This window comes from Salvelinus alpinus, chromosome 8, assembly GCF_045679555.1.
Source record: "Salvelinus alpinus chromosome 8, SLU_Salpinus.1, whole genome shotgun sequence".
Taxonomy (NCBI): domain Eukaryota; kingdom Metazoa; phylum Chordata; class Actinopteri; order Salmoniformes; family Salmonidae; genus Salvelinus; species Salvelinus alpinus.
The window spans coordinates 44,570,270-44,594,526 of NC_092093.1; the positions used below are offsets into that span (position 1 = coordinate 44,570,270).

At 42.4% G+C, this 24,257-nt stretch overlaps 1 protein-coding gene and 1 long non-coding RNA gene across 2 annotated transcripts in view; both read left to right on the forward strand.

Annotated features, from left to right (window-relative positions):
• Window positions 1-815: 815 nt before the first annotated feature.
• LOC139583195 (T-cell activation Rho GTPase-activating protein-like) overlaps window positions 816-24,257 on the forward strand; it is a 33,591-nt gene continuing 10,149 nt past the window's right edge. Inside the window, exons 1-3 of the mRNA XM_071414026.1 lie at window positions 816-938; window positions 15,747-15,835; window positions 21,932-22,102. Coding sequence (XP_071270127.1) covers window positions 831-938; window positions 15,747-15,835; window positions 21,932-22,102 — 368 coding nt within the window. The 5' untranslated portion in view covers window positions 816-830. The remainder of the gene's footprint in view (window positions 939-15,746; window positions 15,836-21,931; window positions 22,103-24,257) is intronic.
• Window positions 19,582-20,654, forward strand: LOC139583196 (uncharacterized). The gene is made up of 2 exons (XR_011676506.1): window positions 19,582-19,695; window positions 20,010-20,654. It is a non-coding gene; the product is annotated as an uncharacterized lncRNA (long non-coding RNA).

The following is a 24,257-nucleotide window of genomic DNA, read 5'->3' on the forward strand; positions in this document are numbered from 1 at the left end:
GTTTGATATGATGCTGTCATGTTTGTAGAGAAATTGCTTCAGTGAACTTCAGAAATCTTGATGGCTTGTCAAGGAAAGATGTGATTGGTGATAATACATTTCTTTGTATTCCTAAACACTTCCATATTAGGGATATTAGACTCAAGTCATCCACATCCTCTTTGGTGATCAGGGTTCAGATCTGAATCTACCTTCTGAATTCATCTGCCTAATGATGATGACACTGCAGCTTGGTCCCCATGGGACATCTTAGCAAAGGTCGAGTGAGAGGGTAGAATCGTAATAGCTATTTGGATGTAAAAAATCGGCAGTGGAAAATAGTCATGTAACCTCCTGGCTTTGTATCTACTGCGATAGGATATTTTCCATCATATCACACTCCAATTCACACAAACACATCCAGACCTGAAAGGTTGTGTGCATGTGTGCCTTTTCATGCGTGTGACCCCCCTCTTTCCTGAGATATTGTTGGGGCTGGTTGTCACGGCGGTGCCTTCTCGTTAGCCTGGAAATAGGGGCGAGCACTTTGGTGGGACGCCCAGCGATCTCATTACTACAGGAAGCCTGTCCGAGCATAAAGATGGAGGGATGATGGGAGAGGACTGTGGGTCCAACAGGCCAAGGTCAAGCAGAACCCTGTTTCCTTTTTTGTCCAGCGGGCCTCCATTGTTCTAAACCCTCATTAGCGCTAGCTGAAAAAGCCAGTCAGTAGGACCCTGTGCCCCTCCTGTGTACTGTAGAGCCCCACTATTCTACTCTCACAAGTCCCACCACTGTTCCCCTGCACTCCGCTCCACATACAGACTGGACAGGAACACGGACAGGGATACATGGACAGAGACATGGAAGCTCCAAGAACACGGACATTGGAAGATCTTGGGATCGCAGTGATGAGGAGGGGAAGCTATGACGAAGCTGCGGCTTTAGGACTACATCCCGTGAGTACTAACCAACTTTAGTAGGAGTCTTTGTAGCCTTCATGGTTAAATTTTGAGTGGTGCGGATATTTTTCATTTTTATTTCACCTTTATTTAACCAAGTAGGCTAGTTGAGAACAAGTTCTCATTTGCAACTGCGACCTGGCCAAGATAAAGCAAAGCAATTCGACACATACAACAACACAGAGTTACAGACGGAATAAACAAACATACAATCAATAATACAGTAGAAAAATATACAGCATGTGCAAATGAGGTAGGATAAGAGAGGTAAGGCAATAAATAGGCCATGGTGGCGAAGTAATTACAATATAGCAATTAAACACTGGAATGGTAGGATGTGCAGAAGATGAATGTGCAAGTAGAGATACTGGGGTGCAAAGGAGCAAGATAAATAAATAAATACAGTATGGGGATGAGGTAGATTGGATGGGCTATTTGCAGATGAGCTATGTACAGGTGCAGTGATCTGTGAGCTGCTCTGACAGCTGAATATAGGGTATTGATATTAGAGGTCGACCGATTAATCGGAATGGCCGATTAAAGTTAAAATAAGTGTTCATTCAGTATTGTTGTAATTGTCATTATTACAAATAAATAAATAAAAAATCGTCCAATTAATCGGTATCGTCTTTTTTTGGGCCTCCAATAGTCGGTATCGGCGTTGAAAAATCATAATCAGTCGACCTCTAATTGATATGGCAAGGGTCAAATCATAATGGCTTCATTGGTGTTGCCATGTGATGGCTACATGCATTGTTTTCAATAGCGCCATTTTTGTCAAAAGATTTATCCTGCATAGTTGGCTTGACATTCAATTAGAAAGACAAAGACATCACAGAGACGAAGTTATTTGACCATATTTTCAAACAACAGCCTTTTGCATCATTATCAACAGAAAATGGACTAATGTCTACACAGACAAAACTCATAAACAACCTACCTATGACTCATGTTTGTCATGTATGCAAGAACACACACACACGCACACTGCAACACCCTGAACATAACTCTGGAAGCTTTGAATAAACTTTGCAAAAGCATTTGGAGAGGGTGACCTCTCCACCCTAACCTGTGTGTGACATTAGGGCCTTATGTACATCTCTACGCACACCATGCTGTGCCTGGGCTCAGTCGAGAGGAAGAGATCTCACACACCTCAGTTCAGCCTCAGAGCTGAGGTGTGTGAATCATTTCTCCCTTTCTGAATCAGGATCAAATGCTACACTATATGTAGAAAAGTATTAAAGTAAATTAATGGATTTGGCTATTTCAGCCAAGTGTATAAAGACAAGTGTATAAAGTGTATAAAGACAAGTTTCAGACAAGTGTATAAAATTGAGCACACAGCCATGCAATCTCCATATACAAACATTGGCAGTAGAATGGCCTTACAGAAGAGCTCAGTGACTTTCAACGTGGCGCCGTCATAGGATGCCACCTTTCCAACAAGTCAGTTTGTCAAATTTCTGCCCTGCTAGAGCTGCCCCGGTCAACTGTAAGTGCTTTTATTGTAAAGTGGAAACGTCTAGGAGCAACAACGGCGAGCCCATGAAGTTGTAGGCCACACAAGCTCAAAGAATGGGACCGTCGAGTGCTGAAGTGCGTAGGGCATAAAAATCATCTGTCCTCAGTTGCAACACTCACTACTGAGTTCCAAACTGCTTCTAGATGCAACGTCAGCACAAGAACTGTTCGTCGGTAGCTTCATGAAATGGGTTTCCATGGCCGAGCAGCCACACCCAAGCCTAAGATCACCATGCGCAATGCCAAGCATCGGCTGGAGTGATGAATCACGCTTCACAATCTGGCAGTCCGACGGACCAATCTGGGTTTGACGGATGCCAGGAGAATGCTACCTGCCCCAATGCATAGTGCCAACTGTAAAGTTTGGTGGAGGAGGAATAATGGTCTGGGGCTGGTTTTCATGGTTCGAGCTAGGCCCCTTAGTTCCAGTGAAGGGAAATTTTAATGCTACAGCATACAAAGACATTCTAGAGGATGTTGTGCTTCCAACTTTGTGGCAACAGTTTGGGGAAGGACCTTTTCTGTTTCAGCATGACAATGTCCCCGTGCACAAAGTGAGGTCCATACAGAGATGGTTTGTCGAGATCAGTGTGGAAGTACTTGACTGGCCTGCACAGAGCCCTGACCTCAACCCCATCGAACACCTTTGAGATGAATTGGAATGCCAATTGTTCTCGGTATTAACGATCTCAGACCTCTCTCTCCCCCCGGTCTTGGTCTTGACTCGGACTCGATTTGCTCCAGTCTTGGGCTTGAATCGGTCTCGCTTTAGGTGGTCTCAAACACAACACTAGCTCTAACAGCACCTTCTGAACTGTTGTGATGGGCATGGCAATGTTTTGTGTATACCTGCAATACATCAGGCAAGAAAAAACAGGTTTTGGTCACGAAAACAAACCAATTTTTTCTGATTTAAAAAGTTCAGGTAGCACCACGTTTAATTTAATTTCAAAATGTTTTCTCACCTCTGAACATGACCCTGAACTCTCTGATGGCACATGATTTACCCGAGTGTTTTACCCAAATGGCGCAGACTTTTCTGTTTCCATCTACGTGGGCCGACACCCATGTTTGGGCCATGGCTCCGGCAGACCTGCTCTCATACTAGTGTTAGGCATTTTCAGAACACAAGGCACAAGAGCGCCCATTCAAGAGAGCTGAGTCACAAGACGACCTGAGACCTTTGACCTTTTATCCAATCAATATAGGTGCAGGGCCTGTAATGAACGATGCAGTGGCCTAGAGCCCATCAATGGGCTGGATGAATGGGTCTTCTTGTTTAGTGTTCAGTGACCTACACTCAAGTGAGCTTGATTCACCTTCATGATTGTGAATGTGGGTGCTGGTTCTCTGACGAAAGTGGGTCACGCGAGGTAGCTATATATGGCCAATGTGGGTCTGTCAGTGGGTAAATTTGCAAGCTAGTCTGCTGCTCCGATGTGGCCTTGCTGGAAAAGAGGGCACCTCTCTAGGGTAGGGTACCAGAGGGTAAAACGGCGAGGGGTGCTTTGTTGTATATCTTTGTCTTAGCGTTCGACATTTACTTCCAGCCCATAACTCCTCATAGGGAGTGTCTATCCAGCATTTTTCTTTCTTTCTCCTTGGTCGGCTCGTAACCCAGTTTCTGTGAGGTCTGTTTGTGGGGAGAGGCAATCAAAGTGGGACAGTCTGTCAAAAACAAGATGGCTGCCAGATAATCACGATGCCACACTTTGTTTTCTTTGATTTGTATTCTTTTTAATGACAGAGAAAGATTTTATTTTCCTGTGATTAGATCTAACCTGGATAAAGTTGGTCCACTAAAACCTTTGTTGTGTTGTTGAATTGAAGTAGTAGTCCTGGTTTTCGTTGAACTCGCTTTAATAACAACTAATAATCGTACAGATTTCACAGTTCAGCCATTAGTTCTAACGTTCTAGTCACGTCTTCATTCTTATAACAGGTAGGTCTTCTCGTGATATAGTCTATTCAACCATACTACATCCTTTCCCTTGTTAGAATTAAAGTCCACAACTTTGACAATAAAATGATATCCCTGTTTCAGTAGCTTACACAAATTAAATACTATTTTCTTTTACATTCAGGTAAGTACTGTGTTTTATTTTTTTCACAACTTGTTTTTAACATCAACCAAAGTTTCAATAGTAATTTTCAGTGCTTCTATATCAACATTCAACAGTCATTTATGGAACTCTTTGGAAACAAATCTTATTTTATCTCAGTTTTTTAGATTAGATTTTTTTTTACATTACCATGTCTGTAAACCTTACTGTCTTTTTCACAAATCTACCACTCCTGGTAGTCACTTCTGATAGTTCCATGGCGTTATGTACTTCCACGGCTGAGTCATTGGCTGGTTCTGGAACGCTAAACACAAGTTGCAAAAGAGTGTGCCAAAAGTGTTTGACATTCCTGATGAGTTTATATCCATCGTCTGTGCTCACTAGTTCAAATGAGTTGTCTTAGGTGTGTCTCAGTAACATGCAACTAAGCGTGTCTCTCGGAACTCGGCATCCAGCTATCCATTCACCATACTTGCGATGTGCACAATGTCTCCAACATCGAAGTTGTGTTCTTTGGCTCTGTTTGTTTTGTCAGCATATTGTTTTCTTTTTCTGTTTGTAGGTTTGTGGTGGTTTTGATTGTCTTTCGCTTTTAGTTTTTCCTTTATCTTCTCAATGCTTGGCAACTTTGTTCGATTGTCTCTTCCAAACACGAGAAAGGCTGGTGTTTCTCCTGAAGTGGGATGAGGTGTTGAGCAATAGACTAGAATCTTTGGTAGCTCCTCTTTCAATGGAATCACTCGATTTCCCCATTGCTCTTAGGATAATACGGTTATGCTATGATCCCACACTTTGTCAACAATTTTTTTTAAAGTCTGTCCAACGAAATGTCTGCCATTATCCGTAACCACCTCTAGGGGGTATCTAAAGCGTGAAAAGATGTTTAACATCTCTGAATACACTGCATTTGAAGATACTGTATGTCAGGTATGACAACAGTTTCTGGGTAAGAGGTGTAATAGTACATTATGGTAAGTACAGTCGTGGCCAAATATATATATATTGGCGTCCTTGGACTTTTCTTAAAGAATTCCTTATTTCTTCTCAAATAAGTTGACATTTTAAAACTTTTGTTCCCCACACCTTGCTATTTACAACATTGCAGAACCAACTTGATTTTTGTGAAGTTAAGTTTACAAATGTAATTTAGAAAAGAAAGACAAATGACATGGATTTGGACATTTTCCACAGTTTCAAGACTTCATCCTGTTTTGTTGCTTCTTTACAATACGCACTGCAGGTAAGTCGTGTGTGCTAACTGAAAGCACTCTTTGCACATAATCGTCGACTTATCCATTTTTTCAGTTTAAGGTAAGGGAAGTCGAGATAATGAATCTGCAACGTTTGTCTTTTCCGGGATGTGCTCAAACTTGTAGTTGTATGGTTTTGGGCTCCTGAGTGGCGCTGCGGTCTAAGGCACTGCATCTCAGTGCTAGAAGTGTCACTATAGACACCCTGGTTTGAATCCAGGCTGTATCACAACTGGCCGTGTTTGCGAGTTCCATAGGGTGGCGCACAATTGGCCCAGCGTTGTCTGGGTTTGGCTGGTGTAGGCCGTCATTGTAAATAAGAATTTCTTCTTAACTGACTTGCCTAGTTAAATAAAGGTTAAATATTTTTTTATATAAAAAATGGTTGTAGTCTGAGTTCAAGTCTTTGAATTCTTGTCGGACACAGAGTCAACTTCTCTGGATTGACCATGAAGATCAGTGGCTTGTGATAGTTTTTTAGTCAAAACTTGACTCCATTTAGAAAAGTTCCAAAGTGTTCTACTGCCCAGAGGCATCCAAGGGCCTCTCGCTCAATCTGAGAGTATCTTCTCTCTGTAGGGGTCAGTGAACGACTTGTGTAGGAAATTGGCCTGTTCTGTACATTTTCCTGTAGCAATATAGCTCCAAGTCCTACTGGGCTTGTGTCAGTAATCACTACTCCTCATACATAATTTTTTTATTTTTTTTTATTTTACCCCCTTTTCTCCCCAATTTTCGTGGTATCCAATCGCTAGTAATTACTATCTTGTCTCATCGCTACAACTCCCGTACGGGCTCGGGAGAGACGAAGGTCGAAAGTCAAGCGTCCTCCGAAGCACAACCCATCCAAGCCGCACTGCTTCTTAACACAGCGCGCCTCCAACCCGGAAGCCAATTGTGCGTCGCCCCACGGACCTCCCGGTCGTGGCCGGCTGCGACAGAGCCTGGGCGCGAACCCAGAGACTCTGGTGGCACAGCTAGCGCTGCGATGCAGTGCCCTAGACCATTGCGCCACCCGGGAGGCTTTTAATTGTATTAAAAAAAAATATTTTTATCCCGATTTCTTGATATCCAATTGGTAGTTACAGTCTTTTCCCATCACTGCAACTCCTGTACAGACTCGGGAGAGGCAAAGTTCAAGAGCCATGACAAAGCCTTGAAACATGACAATATCAAGCCGCACTGCTTCCTGACACACTGCTCGCTTAACCCGGAAGCCAGCCGCACCAATGTGTTGGAGGAAACACTGTACAACTGGCGACCATGTTAGCACCCAGCCCGCCACAGGAGTCGCTAGAGCGCAATGTGACAAGGACATCCTGCCCGGCCAAACCCTCCCCTAACCCGGACGACGCTGGGCCAATTGCACATCACCTCATGGGTCTCCCGGTCGGTGGCCAGCTGCGACACAGCCTGGGATCGAACCCGGATCTGTAGTGACGCCTCAAGCACAGCAGTGCCTGAGACCGCTACGCCACTCGGGAGGCCTGGTACATCTAGTTTGAAGTACACTAGACATGGTTCACTAGTCAGGGCTTTTCATTTCTCTGTTTTGGATGTCCATTCACACTCTTGTCCTTTTCTGATCAGTTTCCATAGTGATTCTGGGAAGTATGCGTAGTTTTGTATGAATTTCATAAGATATCCATGTCCCCAGGAATGAGCGTAATTCTTCTGTATTCGCTGGTCTTGGTGCTTTGCTTACAGCCTCTACTTTCTGTGGGTCTGGATTTATCCCTTCTGCCATGACTATATGTCGAATGATTTCAATCTGCTTTAGTCTAAAGATGAATTTTTCCTTGTTAAGTGTCAGTACGTTGTCTTGGAATTTTTAGAAGACTTTCCTCAGTCTCTGTTCCAGTTCACTTTTGCTTTCAGCAAATACAACATTGTCCATGTAGCAAACTACACCTTGTAATCCACATAGCATTAAGTCCATGGCTTTCTGATAGGCCTCATGTGCGTTTGATAACCCGAAAGGAACTTTCTTGAATCTGTAGCATCCTCTGTGTGATGAATGTTGTCAGGTTTCTTGATTCTGGGGCTTCTAGTTTTGCGAACACTTTCGCTCGCATTGCATTCAGTGTACTGTTTACTGTGGGAGCTGGGTGTCGTTCTCGTATGACAGCTTTGTTTGGCACAAACATACTTTTTTGTGTCTTTCTTTGGAATGAAGAGAATATTGGAAGTCCATTCCTTCGTTCACTTCTTTGATGATCATCATCTGGCATCCAGTTCTTGATTGACAGCTTCCAGCATTGGATAAGGAACGCGTCTCAGGCCTTGAGCTACAGGGGCTATTTTCTCATTCACTGTAACTTTGTGACTGTATCCATTGATATGTCCAAGTCCTTGGAAAAGGGACTCATATTCCTGTGCTAGCTGCACAAATCTGTCTGGCGATTAACCTGATGACCTGACGTTGAATTGCATAGAATTCTACGTCAGGCAAATATGAGCATTTAGATCAGGAAAGTTTCCTCTCACGACCTCTACAAGCCAGAATGCTGAATAAAATGATACTTTATGGGGTTATCCATGTGGTTGGTCCTTTTGCAGGTAGGAATGTGAGACACAATATCCACAGATTAGTGTTAACAACCCGACCTTCACTATCCTGGTCTATATATAATTTGTATTTCGTGTTTTTATTTTCAATACTGATGCAATTAGCGCGCGACAAACACTTGCATAATATGGCCAAGCCTAACCGAACTGCGAGGAAACGGGCTTCTGTGGTCTACATTCGGTTACATTCGGCTATTGTTTACATATTGTGCATCACGTGCAATGCGTCAACAGATTGAAAACACAAGCGACAGTACCTACCGGCGCCGCAAAAATCGGGTAATCAACACTTTCCTGTGGATACCCTATCTCCACCTCCTACCGCCAAAAGGACCAACAGCATGTACAACCGGTAAAGTAAGTGTAAATATAATTTTATTTACTACTGCATCTTTTTTACAGCAACTTCTGATATCCGTAGAGAAATCATGGTAACAGACTGATGTTTAGGCAACCTAGTGATTGGTCTACTGAACTGACATTGTCTCCTGTAATCAACATTTTCCCACTACTTCTTGCAGAACTTGAGGAACACCTTGTTTCCATAAACATTCCCTTCCTTAACCAGACTATATAGTCTTGACTCTCTCACTCTCTCTTTCTTTCTCACTAGGTCATGCTGGCACTAAGAAGACATCCTTTACCAACAGCATAATTTGTTGGCATTGGGAAATGACTCAAAATGAACACCTCATTATTAAAAGACCTAGAGCTTTTTGTTTTACGTTGTGTTTCACTTTGAAGACACTATCTATGAGTGGCGATGGCCCCTAGTAAAATAGACAGTCGACATGGGCTATAATCTATACCAAGACACTAACTATGAGTGGTGATAGCTCCTAGTAAAATAGACAGTCAACATGGGTTATAATCTATAGTAAGTGATGCCTTTTCAACATGGCTCCTCATGTTTAACTCTCTCTGTCACTCAGATAATGTTGCCTGATACCACTTTTGAACATTATGTGTTTATATATCGTAATCTTATCTATTTTCACCAAAGAACACATTTCTTCAAGCTTGCTGAAACTCTCCCGAAAGGCACGTTTTCATTTTGAGCCCTGACTCCTACAGAAAGATACTGTTGTTAGAGTGCTGCGATAAAAAGTAGTCTATAAATTCTTTATTTCCATCCCCATTCAGAATACATGCATAATTGGAAACAATATAAAGATATTGAAGCATATTTGATTACTATGCTAGTAGTTCTTGCCTAAGAAAATGTTGTGTGGGGTTTCCCATTTAATTCAGTAAAAGTACTTTCTGTAGTGCCTCTTTCAGCCCTTATGCTGCCTGCTACCCAGTCCTTTATGATGCTGTACTATCACTGTATTTAGGCTACTCAATGTCTGATAGGCTTATCATGCAAACATTTCATGCAAACGAACACTTCTTACTCATTACGTTTGTACAAATACAAAACTTTAAATCAATCAATCGACCAATCAATCAATCATTGTGTCATCACTATAATTTCCATTCCGACATTATCCATCACAGTGTCATTCTATACTGTCGAAGTACAGTTCTAGGTCATTGTGTAGGTCATATGAACTTCATCCACAACGATTCCGACGATTTTGGAGCTGTATAGGACTGAGGCCAACACATCTCTCCCTGTCTTCCCCAACCAGCTCTCCGGACTTCCAAAGACAAGGTCGCAAGCATATAGTGTTCTTGTCTTTATCCACAACCCCCGCTCTGTGATCCAGGGCTGTTGCCTCACGGATTTGTTCCTCTGTCCACCACAGACTTTAGCGAGGACACGATTGTCAGAGTGGACACTGTTTTCCTTGCTTTTTGAAGACCAGAACTAGCTACGTAGCTAGTTGGTAAAGGAGGCTTTCCCCCAAAGCCTAACACTTCCTCTTCTCTCACAAAGGCTTCACGTACATGTTTACAGTCTTTCATCTGTCATCGCCATAAATGTGTTGTTGATTTAAATAAAGAGTCCTGGTTCTCGTTTAACTCGCTTTAATAATAACTAATAATCATACAGGTTTCACGGTTCAAAGCCATTCTTGCTCGAACGATGAACACTGTAGTGATGTCTTCATTCTTATATCAGGTAGGCAATCTCGTGATATAGTTTATTCAACTATACTACAACCTTTTTGTCATTGTTGTTGTTGTTTTCTATGGAGGGGTAGATTATAATAATGCCTGAACAGGTATGTTCAATGTCTTAAAAAATATCAACAAATATTTGTTGACACGTTTTTGGAGAGTATTCTTTTCATTTTTTAAAATTTATTTTACTTTTATTTAACTAGGCAAGTCAGTTAAGAACACATTCTTATTTACAATTACGGTCTACCCCGGCCAAACCCGGACAATGCTGGGCCAATTGTGTGCCGCCCTATGGGACTACCAATCACGGCCAGATGTGATACAGCCTGGAAGGGGTAGATGTCCTCATTTTTTTCATTGCTTTTTCTTTAATTTGTTCATTGCTTTGTCCTTATTATTATTTTTCTGGTTTGTCCTTCACAAGATGCCATTAGAAAAGCCTCTTCTTTTACAGGCATCGATATTGAATTTTTGATAGGCCTAGAATGACTGTCCTTCACATTTACATTTTATAAAGGAACATTGGGCCTTATTTTTCCAACAAACGTAGTAATCACAATTTACAATACTACATTCGGTAATGCGTTCTGGGCTCTTGTGCTCACCTTTATATAATACATACAGTGCATTCAGAAAGTATTCATACCCCTTGACTTATTCCACATTTTGTTTTGTTACAGCCCGAATTCAAAATGGATTAAATGCATGTTTTCTCACACATCCACACACAATAGCCCATAATAACAAAGAGAAAACAACATGTTTTTAGACATTTTTGCAAATGTATTGAAAATGAAATACAGAAATATCTCATTTACATAAGTATTCACACCCATGAGTCAATTCATGTTAGAATCACGCTTGGCAGCGATTACAGCAGTCTTTCTCTGTAAGTCTCTGGATTGTACAATATCTGCACATTATTTTAATTTTTTAAAACTCTGTCAAGTTATTTGTGATCATTGCTAGACAGCCATTTTCAAGTCTTGCCTTAGATTTTCAAGCCGATTTAAGTCAAAACTGTAACTAGGCCTCTCAGAAACATTCGATGTAATCTTGGTAAGCAACTCCAGCGTATATTTGGCCTTGTGTTTTAGGTTATTGTCCTGCTGAAAGGGGAATTTGTCTACCAGTGTCTGTTGGAAAGCAGACTGATCCAGGTTTTCCTCTCGGATTTTGCCTGTGCTTAACTCTTTGACAAACATACCCATAACATGATGCAGCCATCACCATGCTTGAAAATATGAAGAGTGGTACTCAGTGATGTGTTGGATTTGCCCTAACCATAACACTTTGTACTTAGGGCATAAAGTTAATTTCTTTGCCACATATTTTGCAGTTTTACTTGAATGCCTTATTGAAAACAAGATGCATGTTTTGGAATATTTTTATTCTGCACAGGCTTCCTTCTTTTCACTCTGTAGTTTAGTTTAGTATTGTGGAGTAACTACAATGTTGCCCGAGTCATCCTCAGTTTTCTCCTATCACAGCCATTAAACTCTGTAACTGCTTTTTTACCCATCGACCAATAATTGCTTTTCTTTGCGAGTCATTGAAAAACCTCCCTGGTCTTTGTGGTTAAATCTATGATTGAAATTCACTGTTCGACTGAGGGACCTTACAGATAATTGCATGTGTGGGGTACAATGATTAGGTGGTCATTCAAAAATCATGTTAAACACTATTATTGGCAACAGAGCCCACGCAATTTATTTTGTGACTTGTTAAGCAAATTTTTACTCCTGAACTTATTTAGGCTTGCCATAACAAAGGGGTTGAATACTTACTGAATCAAGACATTTCAACTTTTTATTTTCAATGAATCTGTAAACATGACTAAAGACATAATTCCCCTTTAACATTATGGGGTATTGTGTGTAGGCGAGTGACACAATCTCAATCTAATCTGTGAGGACAGATCCTGGAGATGAGAAGCAAGTACAGGGAGTGAACATGAACAGGAACAGGGGAAAACAAAACGACAATAATGCTGACACAGGGATGAAACAGACAGATATAGGGAAGGCAGTCAAAATGTGAAGGAGTCCAGGTGAGTCCAATGAGTGCAGATGAGAGGGGAAGCGGGATCAGGCGTGACCGTAATCCCCCCTCTAGGGGCGCCACCCGTCGTCCCACCTGGGCGAGCCTGACGGGCCGGCCGAGGCATGGGCGCTGGACTAGCCGGCTGAGGCGTAGAAGCCCGACGAGCCGGCTGAGGCGTGGGAGCCTGACGATCCCATTGAGGTGTGTGAGCCTGATGAGCCGGCTGAGGCGTGGGAGCCTGATGGGCCGGCAAAGGCACGACATGGGATGGGAGCATAATGAGCCTGCTGAGGTGTGGGAGCCCGACGAGCCAGCTGAGGCAAAGCAACATCACACCTCCTCCTCCATGCTTCATGTGGGAACTACACATGCGGAGATCATCCATTCACCTACTCTGCGTCTCACAAAGACACGGCAGTTGGAACAAAAAATTCAGATCAAAGGACAGATTTCCACCGGTCTAATGGCCATTGCTCGTGTTTCTTGGCCCAAGCAAGTGTCTTCGTCTTATTGGTGTCCTTTAGTAGTGGTTTCTTTGCAGCAGTTCAACCATGAAGGCCTGATTCACGCAGTCTCCTCTGAACAGTTGATGTTGAGATGTGTCTGTTACTTGAACTTTGTGAAGCATTTATTTGGGCTGCAATTTCTGAGGCAGGTAACTCTAATGAACTCATCCCCTGCAGCAGATGTAACTCCGAGTCTTCCTGTCCTGTGGCGGTCATCATGAGAGCCAGTTTCATCATAGCGCTTGATGATTTTTGCGACTGCACTTGAAGAAACTTTCAAAGTTCTTGACATTTTCCTGATTGACTGACCTTCATGTCTTAAAGTAATGATGGACTGTCATTTCTATTTGCTTATTTGAGCTGTTCTTGCCATAATATGGACTTGGTATTTTACCAGATAGGGATCTCTTCTGAATACCACGCCTACCTTATCAGAGCACAACCGATTGGCTCAAATGCATTACCCTCTACGGGAGTATTGCCCCCCCCCCCCCCCCCCTTCATATATTCAGTAGTTCCAATATATCCATGACATTCATGATTTCCTTAAGAGCATGAGGGTGATTGATTTCCTTTATGGTCCATTGAGGTATTTAAAACAGTATTATAATCTCCCTCCACATTGCTTGTAGGGTTGATCAAATCAAATTGTATTTGTCACATACACATGGTTAGCGGATGTTAATGCGAGTGTAGCGAAATGCTTGTGCTTCTAGTTCCGACAATGCAGTAATAACCAACGAGTAATTTAACCTAACAATTCCACAACTACTACCTTATACACACAAGTGTAAAGGGATAAAGAATATGTACATAAAGATATATGAATGAGTGATGGTACAGAACGGCATAGGCAAGATGCAGTAGATGGTATCGAGTACAGTATATACATTTGAGATGAGTAATGAAGGGTATGTAAACATAAAAGTGCATAGTTTAAAGTGGCTAGTGATACATGTATTACATAAAGATGGCAAGATGCAGTAGATGATATAGAGTACACTATATACATATACATTATATTAAGTGGCATTGTTTAAAGTGGCTGGTGATACATTTTTTATTAATTTCCATCAATTTCCATTATTAAAGTGAGCTGGAGTTGAGTCAGTATGTTGGCAGCAGCCACTCGATGTTAGTGGTGGCTGTTTAACAGTCTGATGGCCTTGAGATAGAAGCTGTTTTTCAGTCTCTCGGTCCCTGCTTTGATGCACCTGTACTGACCTCGCCTTCTGGATGATAGCGGGGTGAACAGGCAGTGGCTCGGGTGGTTGTTGTCCTTGATGATCTTTATGGCGCACATCTGCCACCATCGTTACACGCACCTGCGCGTCATCAGACTCACCTGGACTCCATCACTTCCCTGATTACCTTCCCTATATATGTCACTCCCTTTGGTTCCTTCCCCAGATGTTATTGTTTCATGTCTGTGCGTTGTTCGAGGTTCTTGGTTTGTATTATGTTTATTTTATTGAAACACTCCCTGAACTTGCTTCCCGACTCTCAGCGCACATTGTTAATATTTACCGGCTCTTTAAGCCGGTAAATATTGTTTGTCTTTTCTTATCTGCTAAGCCTTTATAATTTGAACTGGCTATACCTATTTCACCTTTGACCGTTCTGATTGGAACATATGTCAGTGATGGCTTTGGTATGCAGATAAGGCTGTTTTTCTAGTGCCTGAAGAGTCAAATTTCTCCTAGAGAGAGGTGGGTTGTGTTCCAGGAAAAGAGCCTTTTTCAAGATGGAATGAGGAAATCCATATGTGGTTGTTTGACTGGGGAGGTGAGTAGGACAACAGGAGAATGACTATCCAAACCAATTTGACTTTTCTTGACCATTCTGTTTGTAGAGTATGGTAGGCCAAAGAATACAAACCCATCGTGCCTACTATACTTATAGCATTTGTAAGTTCAGATACATTTTACCTACTGTAAATTTGGACACAGCTTTCACCCTATGTGACTCCTCCAAAGCTCTGTGTGTGGTGACTTTACAAGTTTGCCGCAAAAATGTAATGGTGCACGGGGTCATTCATGTTGCGAGATTGTCGTCACACTTTGACAACACGAACCCTCGTTTGTTTCTAACAAAGAATATAGAGCAGCAGATGAGGGTGGTGAATTAGGGAGGCTGTGTTTTAGTTTTCCCATGCCTGAACAAGCTGTCATTGTTAGCCTGAGCCAGTTTGCTCTAGAATGTTGTGGGCCTGACAATGGGACTGTAGCCCTGGTTCCACCGTGATGGGGAAATGGGCTGGACAGAGCTTGTGTCCCAAATGGCATCCTATTGCCTATATATGGGCCCTGGCCTTAGGTAGTGCGCTGTATAGGGAATAGGGTATCATTTGGTACACATGCAGAATGTCAGTCCATTTCCCTCAGGCACTCATGTAGAACAATCTGGAAGAGAACGGTCTATCAGGCTTTGCCAAACCAAAACATAAACCCAGAGGGGACCCAGGACCGAGTTTCAGAAACACTGGTCTGAATGATGGCTGTACAAATTAGGTCCATTTGGAGGACCATTATAGGTCCAGTTTGTCATAATGAACCTGTACAGACAAAGATATGGCTATAATGGATTTCTGAAATCCGATTGAAAATGTCACAGCAACTCAGTTTGCAGTTACTGTATCTATGAAATCAAACCTTTTCCCATTATTCTATTCCTATGCCGTTTACCCTGAAGTGATTTATGTGATCCACTTACTCAGAGAAAGTGTGAAATGGCAGGGATATGTATGTATGTGTGAGTGTGTGCATTTCTGTTCTCTCACAGCACCTTCGCAGTTTGGCCCAGAGGCGTCGTTCCGCCCCGTCCCTGGCTTTTGAGAAGGCTCTGGGCAGCATGCCATGGTCCTCCATCAGGTGAGTTTGCTCTGCTCCTCTCTACTCTGTTATCACAGTAGTATCTGCTGCCACCACCCGTCCCAGGGGGCAGTAGAAAGCCCCTCCACTCACAGCCAGCTGTCACTTTGTCAGATTCAATAGATACAAATTGGATAAAAAGATTTCAATGAAAAGAAATAGGATAGAAAGATGTTTCGAACTTCAATGGATAGACATACCTCTTATTGGTTGCAATCTTTTTGTTTGAATTTTATCACTTTGATACACATTTATGAACTTCGCTTCTAAACCACCCTCATTTACATGTGAAAAGACTTGGCTTATTCATTACCGTTGATCTATTTCTTCAAAAGCAAAGCACAAAGCGTAATTACAAGAGACATGTCATTTACACAAGAACACATTATTTTACTCCAACTCTAAACATTATTTCACAGCCTTTCATACATACAGTACATGACATACAGTACCAGTCAAAAGTTTGGACACTTACTGATTCAAGGGTTTTTCTTTATTTTTACTATTTGCTATTAAAACTATGAAATAACACATGGAATCATGTAGTAACCAAAAAAGTGTGAAACAAAACAAAATATATTTTATATTTGAGGTTCTTCAAATAGCCACCCTTTGCCTTGATGACAGCTTTGTGCACTCCTGGCACTCTCTCAACCAGCTTCATGAGGTAGTCACCTGGAATGCATTTCAATTAGCATGTTGATATAGAATTTTGATCAATTTACATAAATTTCAATTATCCTTATCGGTCTGCAACCCAGAGTGTGTAAAGTTCTGGTTTAAATGAAACAGACAGAATTCCCAGCTCACAATTAGTCAAACCCAGTTTTATTCACGAGAGCTCTGCCGTTCATATACAAAGATGTTTCTTTTATAAGATACTTCTAACCTACACATACACACTAACATTAGGAGAGCTATCTTCTCTACAATTCTCACCACAGTTTCTCACTACCCAGCTGACACTTCCAGTCCCTCCCAGATAGGACAGGGAACACCACTCCAGGTTTCCTCTATCTTATCTTCCCAGAGTTATAGCTGGGTCGGTTCAATCATAGTTTAATTGTTTCTAGGTGTTTTCTTAAGCATACACACATCACTCCCCCAGTCTAACCTAGTTGGATTTATGTTTAATACTTTTAATTACTCCTTATCCATGCTACATAACCTCTAATCCCAAATGGTTAAGTTTCCGGGTAGAATTATTTAATCATTTATATTAAATCTTATAAACTCTTATCACAGGTGCGACTTAAGTTAGTTTATGGAATTTCTTAATGTGTTTGAGCCAGTCAGTTGTGACTAGGTAGGGGTGGTATACAGAAGAGAGCCCTATTTGGTGTAAGACCAAGTCCATATGGCAAGAACAGCTCAAATAAGCAAATAGAAATGACAGTCCATCATTACTTTAAGACATGAAGGTCAGTCAATCAGGAAAATGTCAAGAACTTTGAAAATTACCCTAAGTGCAGCCGCAAAAACCATCAAGCGCTATGATGAAACTGGTTCTCATGAGAACCGCCACAGGACCGGAAGACCCAGAGTTACCTCTGCTGCAGAGGATAAGTTCATTAGTTACCAGCCTCAGAAATTGCAGCCCAAATAGATGCTTCACTGAGTTCAAGTAACCGACACATCTCAACCTCAACTGTTCAGAGGAGACTGTGTGAATCAGGCCTTCATGGTTGAATTGCTGCAAAGAAACCACTACTAAAGGTCACCAATAAGAGACTTGCTAAGGGCCAAGAAACACGAGCAATGGCCATTAGACGGGTGGAAATCTGTCCTTTGGTCTGAGTCCAAATTTGAGATTTTTGGTTCCAACCGCCGTGTCTTTGTGAGGCGCAGAGTAGGTGAATGGATGATCTCAGCATGTCTGGTTCCCACCGTGAAGCATGGAGGAGAAGGTGTGATTGTTTGGGGAAGCTTTGCTGGTGACGCTGTTGCTGATTTTAGAATTCAAGGCACACTTAACCAGCATGGCTACCACAGCATTTTGCAGCAATACACCATCCCATTTGGTTTGCCCTTAGTCCCACTATCATTTGTTTTCAGCAGGACATTGACCCAAAACACACCTCCAGGCTGTGTAAGGGCTATTTGACCAAGGAGTGTTGGAATGCTGCATCAGATGACTTGGCCTCCACAATCACTCAACCCAATTGAGATGGTTTGGGATGAGTTGTACCGCAGAATGAAGGAAAAGCAGACAAGTGCTCAGCATACGTGGGAACTCCTTCAAGACTGTTGGAAAATAATTCCAGGTGAAGCTGGTTGAGAGAATGCAAGCGTGTGCAAAGCTGTCAACAAGGCAAAGGGTTGCTTCTTTGAAGAATCTCAAAACATTTTGATATGTTTAACACTTTTTGTGGTTACTACATGATTCCATGTGTTAATCGTTTTGATGTCTTCACCATTCTACAATGTAGAAAATAGTAAAAATTAAGAAACCCTTGAATGAGTAGGTGTCAACTTTTGACTGGTACTTTACGAACAAACATAAGATCAAATTTCCCCTGCTGTGACCACTAGTTGAATGGTGTCACTATGCCTCCCAATGACACGTCAGTCGGTGTAAAGGGGGCTGCAATGCCCACTCTCTATGGTAACTGGGGACACAGATCTGGCAGCTGTTGTCTAAACCCACTCTGGGCTCCCTCATCACTCCCAATGTTCAAGACTAGGGGAACTCTGTTTCTTCAGACAGATTAGGGGGGATGGAAAATGAAATCAGAAAACAAACAAGTGTGGGGTTGTGAGGACTGGCAAAGATACCAAAAAAAAACGTGATATTTACTTTGTGTTAATGAACCATATTAAATATCAGGACATGGGGGAATAATCTAACCCCAGCAATAACTGACTGTCCCATCACATGACATATTCAAGGTCAGTCTTCGAACATAACGTGATCTTCCCAGACTGTGGTTCAAGGGATTCGTAGTAAAAGCAATCCATATAAGGTTGATCTAATGTGGCTCACATTAATACAGTACTTTGACAACTATACCCATTTATTTTTTTCTCATATCGAACACTACCCAGTAGTGGAAAAATGACAAGTGAAAGTCACCCAGTAAACTACTAATTGAGAAATTATTTGGTTTAAAATGTATGTAAGTATCAAAAGTAAAATTCCTTATATTAAGTAAACCAGATGCCACTATTTTATTTTTTATTTCCAGATAGCCAGGGGCACACTCCAACAACCAGACATAATTTACAAACGACGCATGTGATTCAACCTGAACAGCGGCAGTATGGATGACCAGGGATGTTCTCTTGTAAAAGTGCATTATTTTGTCAATTTTCCTGTCCTGCTAAGCATTCAAAATGTAATGAATACTTCTGGGTATGGGGTAAAAAGTACATTTATTTTCTTTAGGAATGTAGTGAAGTAATGTAAAAAGTTGTCAAATATAAATAGTAGGGCCTTCTGAGTGGTGCAGCGGTCTAAGGCAGTGCTTGAGGCATCACTACAGACCCAGGTTCGATCCCAGGTTGTGTCACAGCCGGCCGTGGCCGAGAGACCCACGAGCCGGCGCACAATTGGCCCAGCGTCATCCGGGTTAGGGAATGGTTTGGCCAGCCGCGATTTCGTTGTCCCATCGCATTCTAGCGACTCCTTGTGGCGGGCCGGGTGGCTACAAGATGACTTTGGTCACCAGCTGGACGGTGTTTCCTCCGACACATTGGTGCGTCGGGCATCCGGGTTAAGCGAGCAGTGTCAAGAAGCACTGCAGCTTAGCAGGGTTGTGTTTTAGTGGATGCATGGCTCTGACCTTCTCCTCTTCTGAGTCCGTAGGGGAGTTGCAGCGATGGGACAAGACTGTAACAACTACCAATTGGGGAGAAAAGTGGTAAAAATATATATTAATAGTAAAAGTACAAAAAATATATACCCCAAAAAACTACTTAGGTAGTAATTTCAAGTATTTTTACTTAAGTACTTTACACCATTGACACTACCCATCCATACCATCTCAAATTCAACCAATGTTTTACAAATGTTTTTTAAAACAATTTATAAACTATACAAAAAATGAACAGTTTATAAAAATACTTATAAACCCTTTCATAAAGTATAGTGTTATGACAATATATATGGTTTCATCACGTGGATTCATTTATGTAATTTTCCATATGACTGAATGATGTCTATAATAAAAATCAGTCTTTGATTAGCCCCAACAGTAGTTCACACCAAGACCACCACGGCTACAAACGGACAGGTGGGGGAGTCCACTCCAACCAGACAACTTAACTTCATCAGAGACGTCACACTCCCACCCGTTCAACACGCAAGTGAACCCTAAGCTACAGTGAGGGGGCGGAGGATGCTAGTTTCACTACAGTGGGTGGGACAAGCGTCTTTGACGTAGAACATCTCAGACATGGAAATATGATCTTTAAGCCTATACTGATCATGTTGAAGTATGCTAAGTAGTGATGTTGTGTAGGCACTGTTGTGGTAAGGCCAAGTAGGTCGGAGAGTCCCTCTGTGATATCGATTTGAATATCTGTACAAAAAACACATTGAAAGAGGGACATGCAGACATAAGTTCCACATAGAATACAATGTGAATTCTCAAAACCATTTCTCTAATGCTATTTACTTCATGTTCATAAAAGATAAATAGTAGTTAGCCATAACGTATACGTTTTCCATAAATGCACAAAGCATGGGAATGATACTGAATGTTTTAGTGTATACTGTAAAACATTATGTAATGAGTGAATATATTTCTGTTCTCAAGAAGATTAGCAACATTGTAAAATGTTAATTGCTACTTGTTTTCCGTGAGATAGAACAAGCAACGTCTTTATTGTTAAATAATGATTGTGGGAGGCAAGAAAAAGGTTTAAAGGTCAGAGGGAAACTGAGAAGAGGTCGGGTGTTTGAGTGTGAGGGAGGTGAGAGTTCTAACCTCATCTGATGTGTAATATAAAATAACAAACTTTAATACGAAAACTGTCGTTCAAAGCCACACACCATTTCAGAGTCCTTAAATGCATTTGATATCCTTTTTATAGATTTCATACAACATGCCCTTGTGAGAGTCATAGCAACAGGCTGGAAGCCAATTGTCATGTGTACTTGGCCTCTAGGTCACCAGACTGCTCGTTATGGCGCACACCTGTCACCATCGTTACGTGCATCAGACTCACCTGGACTCCATCACCTCCCTGATTACCTTCCCTATATATGTCACTCCCTTTGGTTCCTTCCCCAGGCTTTATTGTTTATGTTTCTTGTCTGTGTGCTGTTTGTGTTTCTTGTGTTTCTTGTGTTTCTTGTGTTGTGTTGTATTTATTTATTAAAGCACTCACTCCCTGAACTTGCTTCCCGACTCAGCGCACATCGTTACACCAATATGAAGATAATTGCATTGGCTCAATATGTATTTGCTCTACGTTTTGCATAAGTGGTCCTCTCATTCTGTCTAAGTTCAAGAAAAAATAAATGTCTGCACTCTGGTATGCTCCCATGGTGATTTAATCAGACACACACAAAAGCCAACTTTTTGATCCAAGTTGGATCTTCGTCAGGTTATCCGAAACATTGTCTTTGTGTCTAATTAAGTCTCCATAGGAGCATACCAGATTTGCTGCTTTGATACGTTCTTCTGTCCTGTTGGATGTGGCTGTGCATATTTTTAAATGTGTTCTTTTTATACATTACCATACACGATAGTTTCATCTGTTGCTGGCCCTAAAACAACCAAGTGGACAAAACGGGGCAAATTTGGTTGAAATCGTCATAACCATTTTTGTCCATTGGGAAATATGTGATACAATTTCCAGTATACATCACAACAACCTCTCAGTAATGAAAACCTGTATAAAGCCCATGTTCAGTAGTGTTAACACACCCAGTGCTGTTACATTCGTGCCTCCCCACCGGAGATCGGGGTTCAATCCCTGTGTCTTCCTTTCCTCATTCCCATTTACTTCTGTGCTGTCTAAATAAAGCATAAAAATACTGTCGATCTGAATAGTGGTCATATGGCGAAAACTGACCCTTAAATACACGCACCATGCAGGCACACAAACATAGTTCCTCCATAGTTCTGACCCCCACTCTCTCTACCTTAGGGAGGAGGCTCCGTGCTGGGTGTCGGTGGAGCAATGCCCTTTCGTCCTGGGTCTTAGCAGTGAGAATGCGGAGCTGGTCCTGGACGCCTGTGTTCAGATCACAGAAGGCATGAAGACCAGAAGGAGACAACTCTTCCTCTTCAGCGACGTGATCGCAATCACCATGCTCAAGTAAGATATGGAACATGATAAGAACACAAACCAACACATAAACTCAGCAAAAAAAGAAACGTCCCTTTTTCAGGACACTGTCTTTCAAAGATAATTCATAAAAATCCAAATAACTTCACAGATCTTCATTGTAAAGGGTTTAAACACTGTTTCCCATGCTTGTTCAATGAACCATAAACAATTTATGAACATGCACATGTGGAACGGTCGTTAAGACACTAACAGCTAACAGACGGTAGGCAATTAAGGTCACAGTTGTGAAAACTTAAGACACTAAAGAGGCCTGTCTACTGACTCTGAAAAACACTAAAAGAAAGATGCCCAGGGTCCCTGCTCATCTGCGTGAATGTGCCTTAGACATGCTGCAAGGAGGCATGAGGACTGCAGATGTGGCCAGGGCAATAAATTGCAATGTCCGTACTGTGAGACACCTGCGACAGCACTACAGGGAGACGGGATGGACAGCTAATCGTCCTTGCAGTGGCAGACCACGTGTAACAACACCTGCACCGGATCGGTACATCCGAACATCACACCTGCGGGACAGGTACAGGCTGGCAACAACAACTGCCCGAGTTACACCAGGAACGCACAATCCCTCCATCAGTGCTCAGACTGTCCGCAATAGGCTGAGAGAGGCTGGACTGAGGGCTTGTAGGCCTGTTGTAAGGCAGGTCCTCACCAGACATCACCTACCAGAACGTCGCCTATGGGCACAAACCCACCGTCGCTGGACCAGACAGGACTGGCAAAAAGTGCACTTTACTGACGAGTTGCAGTTTCGTCTCACAAGGGGTGATGGTCGGATTTGCGTTTATCGTCGAAGGAATGAGTGTTACACCGAGGCCTGGAGCGGGATCGATTTGGATGTGGAGGGTCCGTCATGGTCTGGGGCGGTGTGTCAAAGCATCATCGGACTGAGCTTGTTGTCATTGCAGGCAATTTCAACGTTGTGCGTTACAGGGAAGACATCCTCCTCCCTCATGTGGTACCCTTCCTGCAGGCTCATCCTGACATGACCCTCCAGCATGACAATGCCACCAGTCATACTGCTCGTTCTGTGTGTGATTTCCTGCAAGACAGGAATGTCAGTGTTCTGCCATGGCCAGCGAAGAGCCCGGATCTCAATCCCATTTAGCACATCTGGGACCTGTTGGGTCGGAGGGTGAGGGCTAGGGCATTTCCCCCCAGAAATGTCCGGGAACTTGCAGGTGCCTTGGTGGAAGAGTGAGGTAACATCTCACAGCAAGAACGGGCAAATCTGGTGCAGTCCATGAGGAGGAGATGCACTGCAGTACTTAATGCAGCTGGTGGCTACACCATATACTGACTGTTACTTTTGACCCCCCCTTTGTTCAGGGACACATTATTCCATTGCTGTTAGTCACATGTCTCTGGAACTTGTTCAGTTTATGTTTCAGTTGTTGAATCTTGTTATGTTCATACAAATATTTACACATGTTAAGTTTGCTGAAAATAAATGCAGAGGATGTTTCTTTTTTTGCTGAGTTTATATATACTGTCTGTATAGGAACACACACAGGCACCACAGTTTTGCCTTCAGAGAGCAGAACTGATTAACCTCCATTTCCTCTCCCAAAGTCCTTCACTCTCTCTTCTCCTTCCCACCCTCCATTAATTCTGCATCATAAGTGGTAATCTGTATAGCCCAGCTCATATGGAGGGAATAGGGTGCCAGGCGTACCGGTTTGTGTCAAGAACTGTGTCAGTTCAAGAATGGTCCACCACCCAAAGGACATCCAGCCAACTTGACTCAACTGTGGAAGCATTGGAGACAACATGGGCCAGCATGCCTGTGGAACGCGTTCGACACCTTGTAGAGTCCATGCCCCGACAAATTGAGGCTGTTCTGACAGCACACTTGTGACTGAAGACAGATCCTCAATACAGTTGATGCTAGGCTTTACACAAGATCACGTTCCCTCAACAAGGCCTACAGTAAGTGTGTGTGGCTATGGATCCACACGCGACAAGGTGACAGTTTCAACATTGTAGCTAATCAAAAGTGGTGAACTAGGCCTTGAGCGAGTGCCTTCCTACTCACGAGCTGACAAGCAGACAGACAGACACAGGAAGCTGATCATGGAACACAATGCATTCATAAAGAGATAGAAATCAGATAATTTCCTGTTTC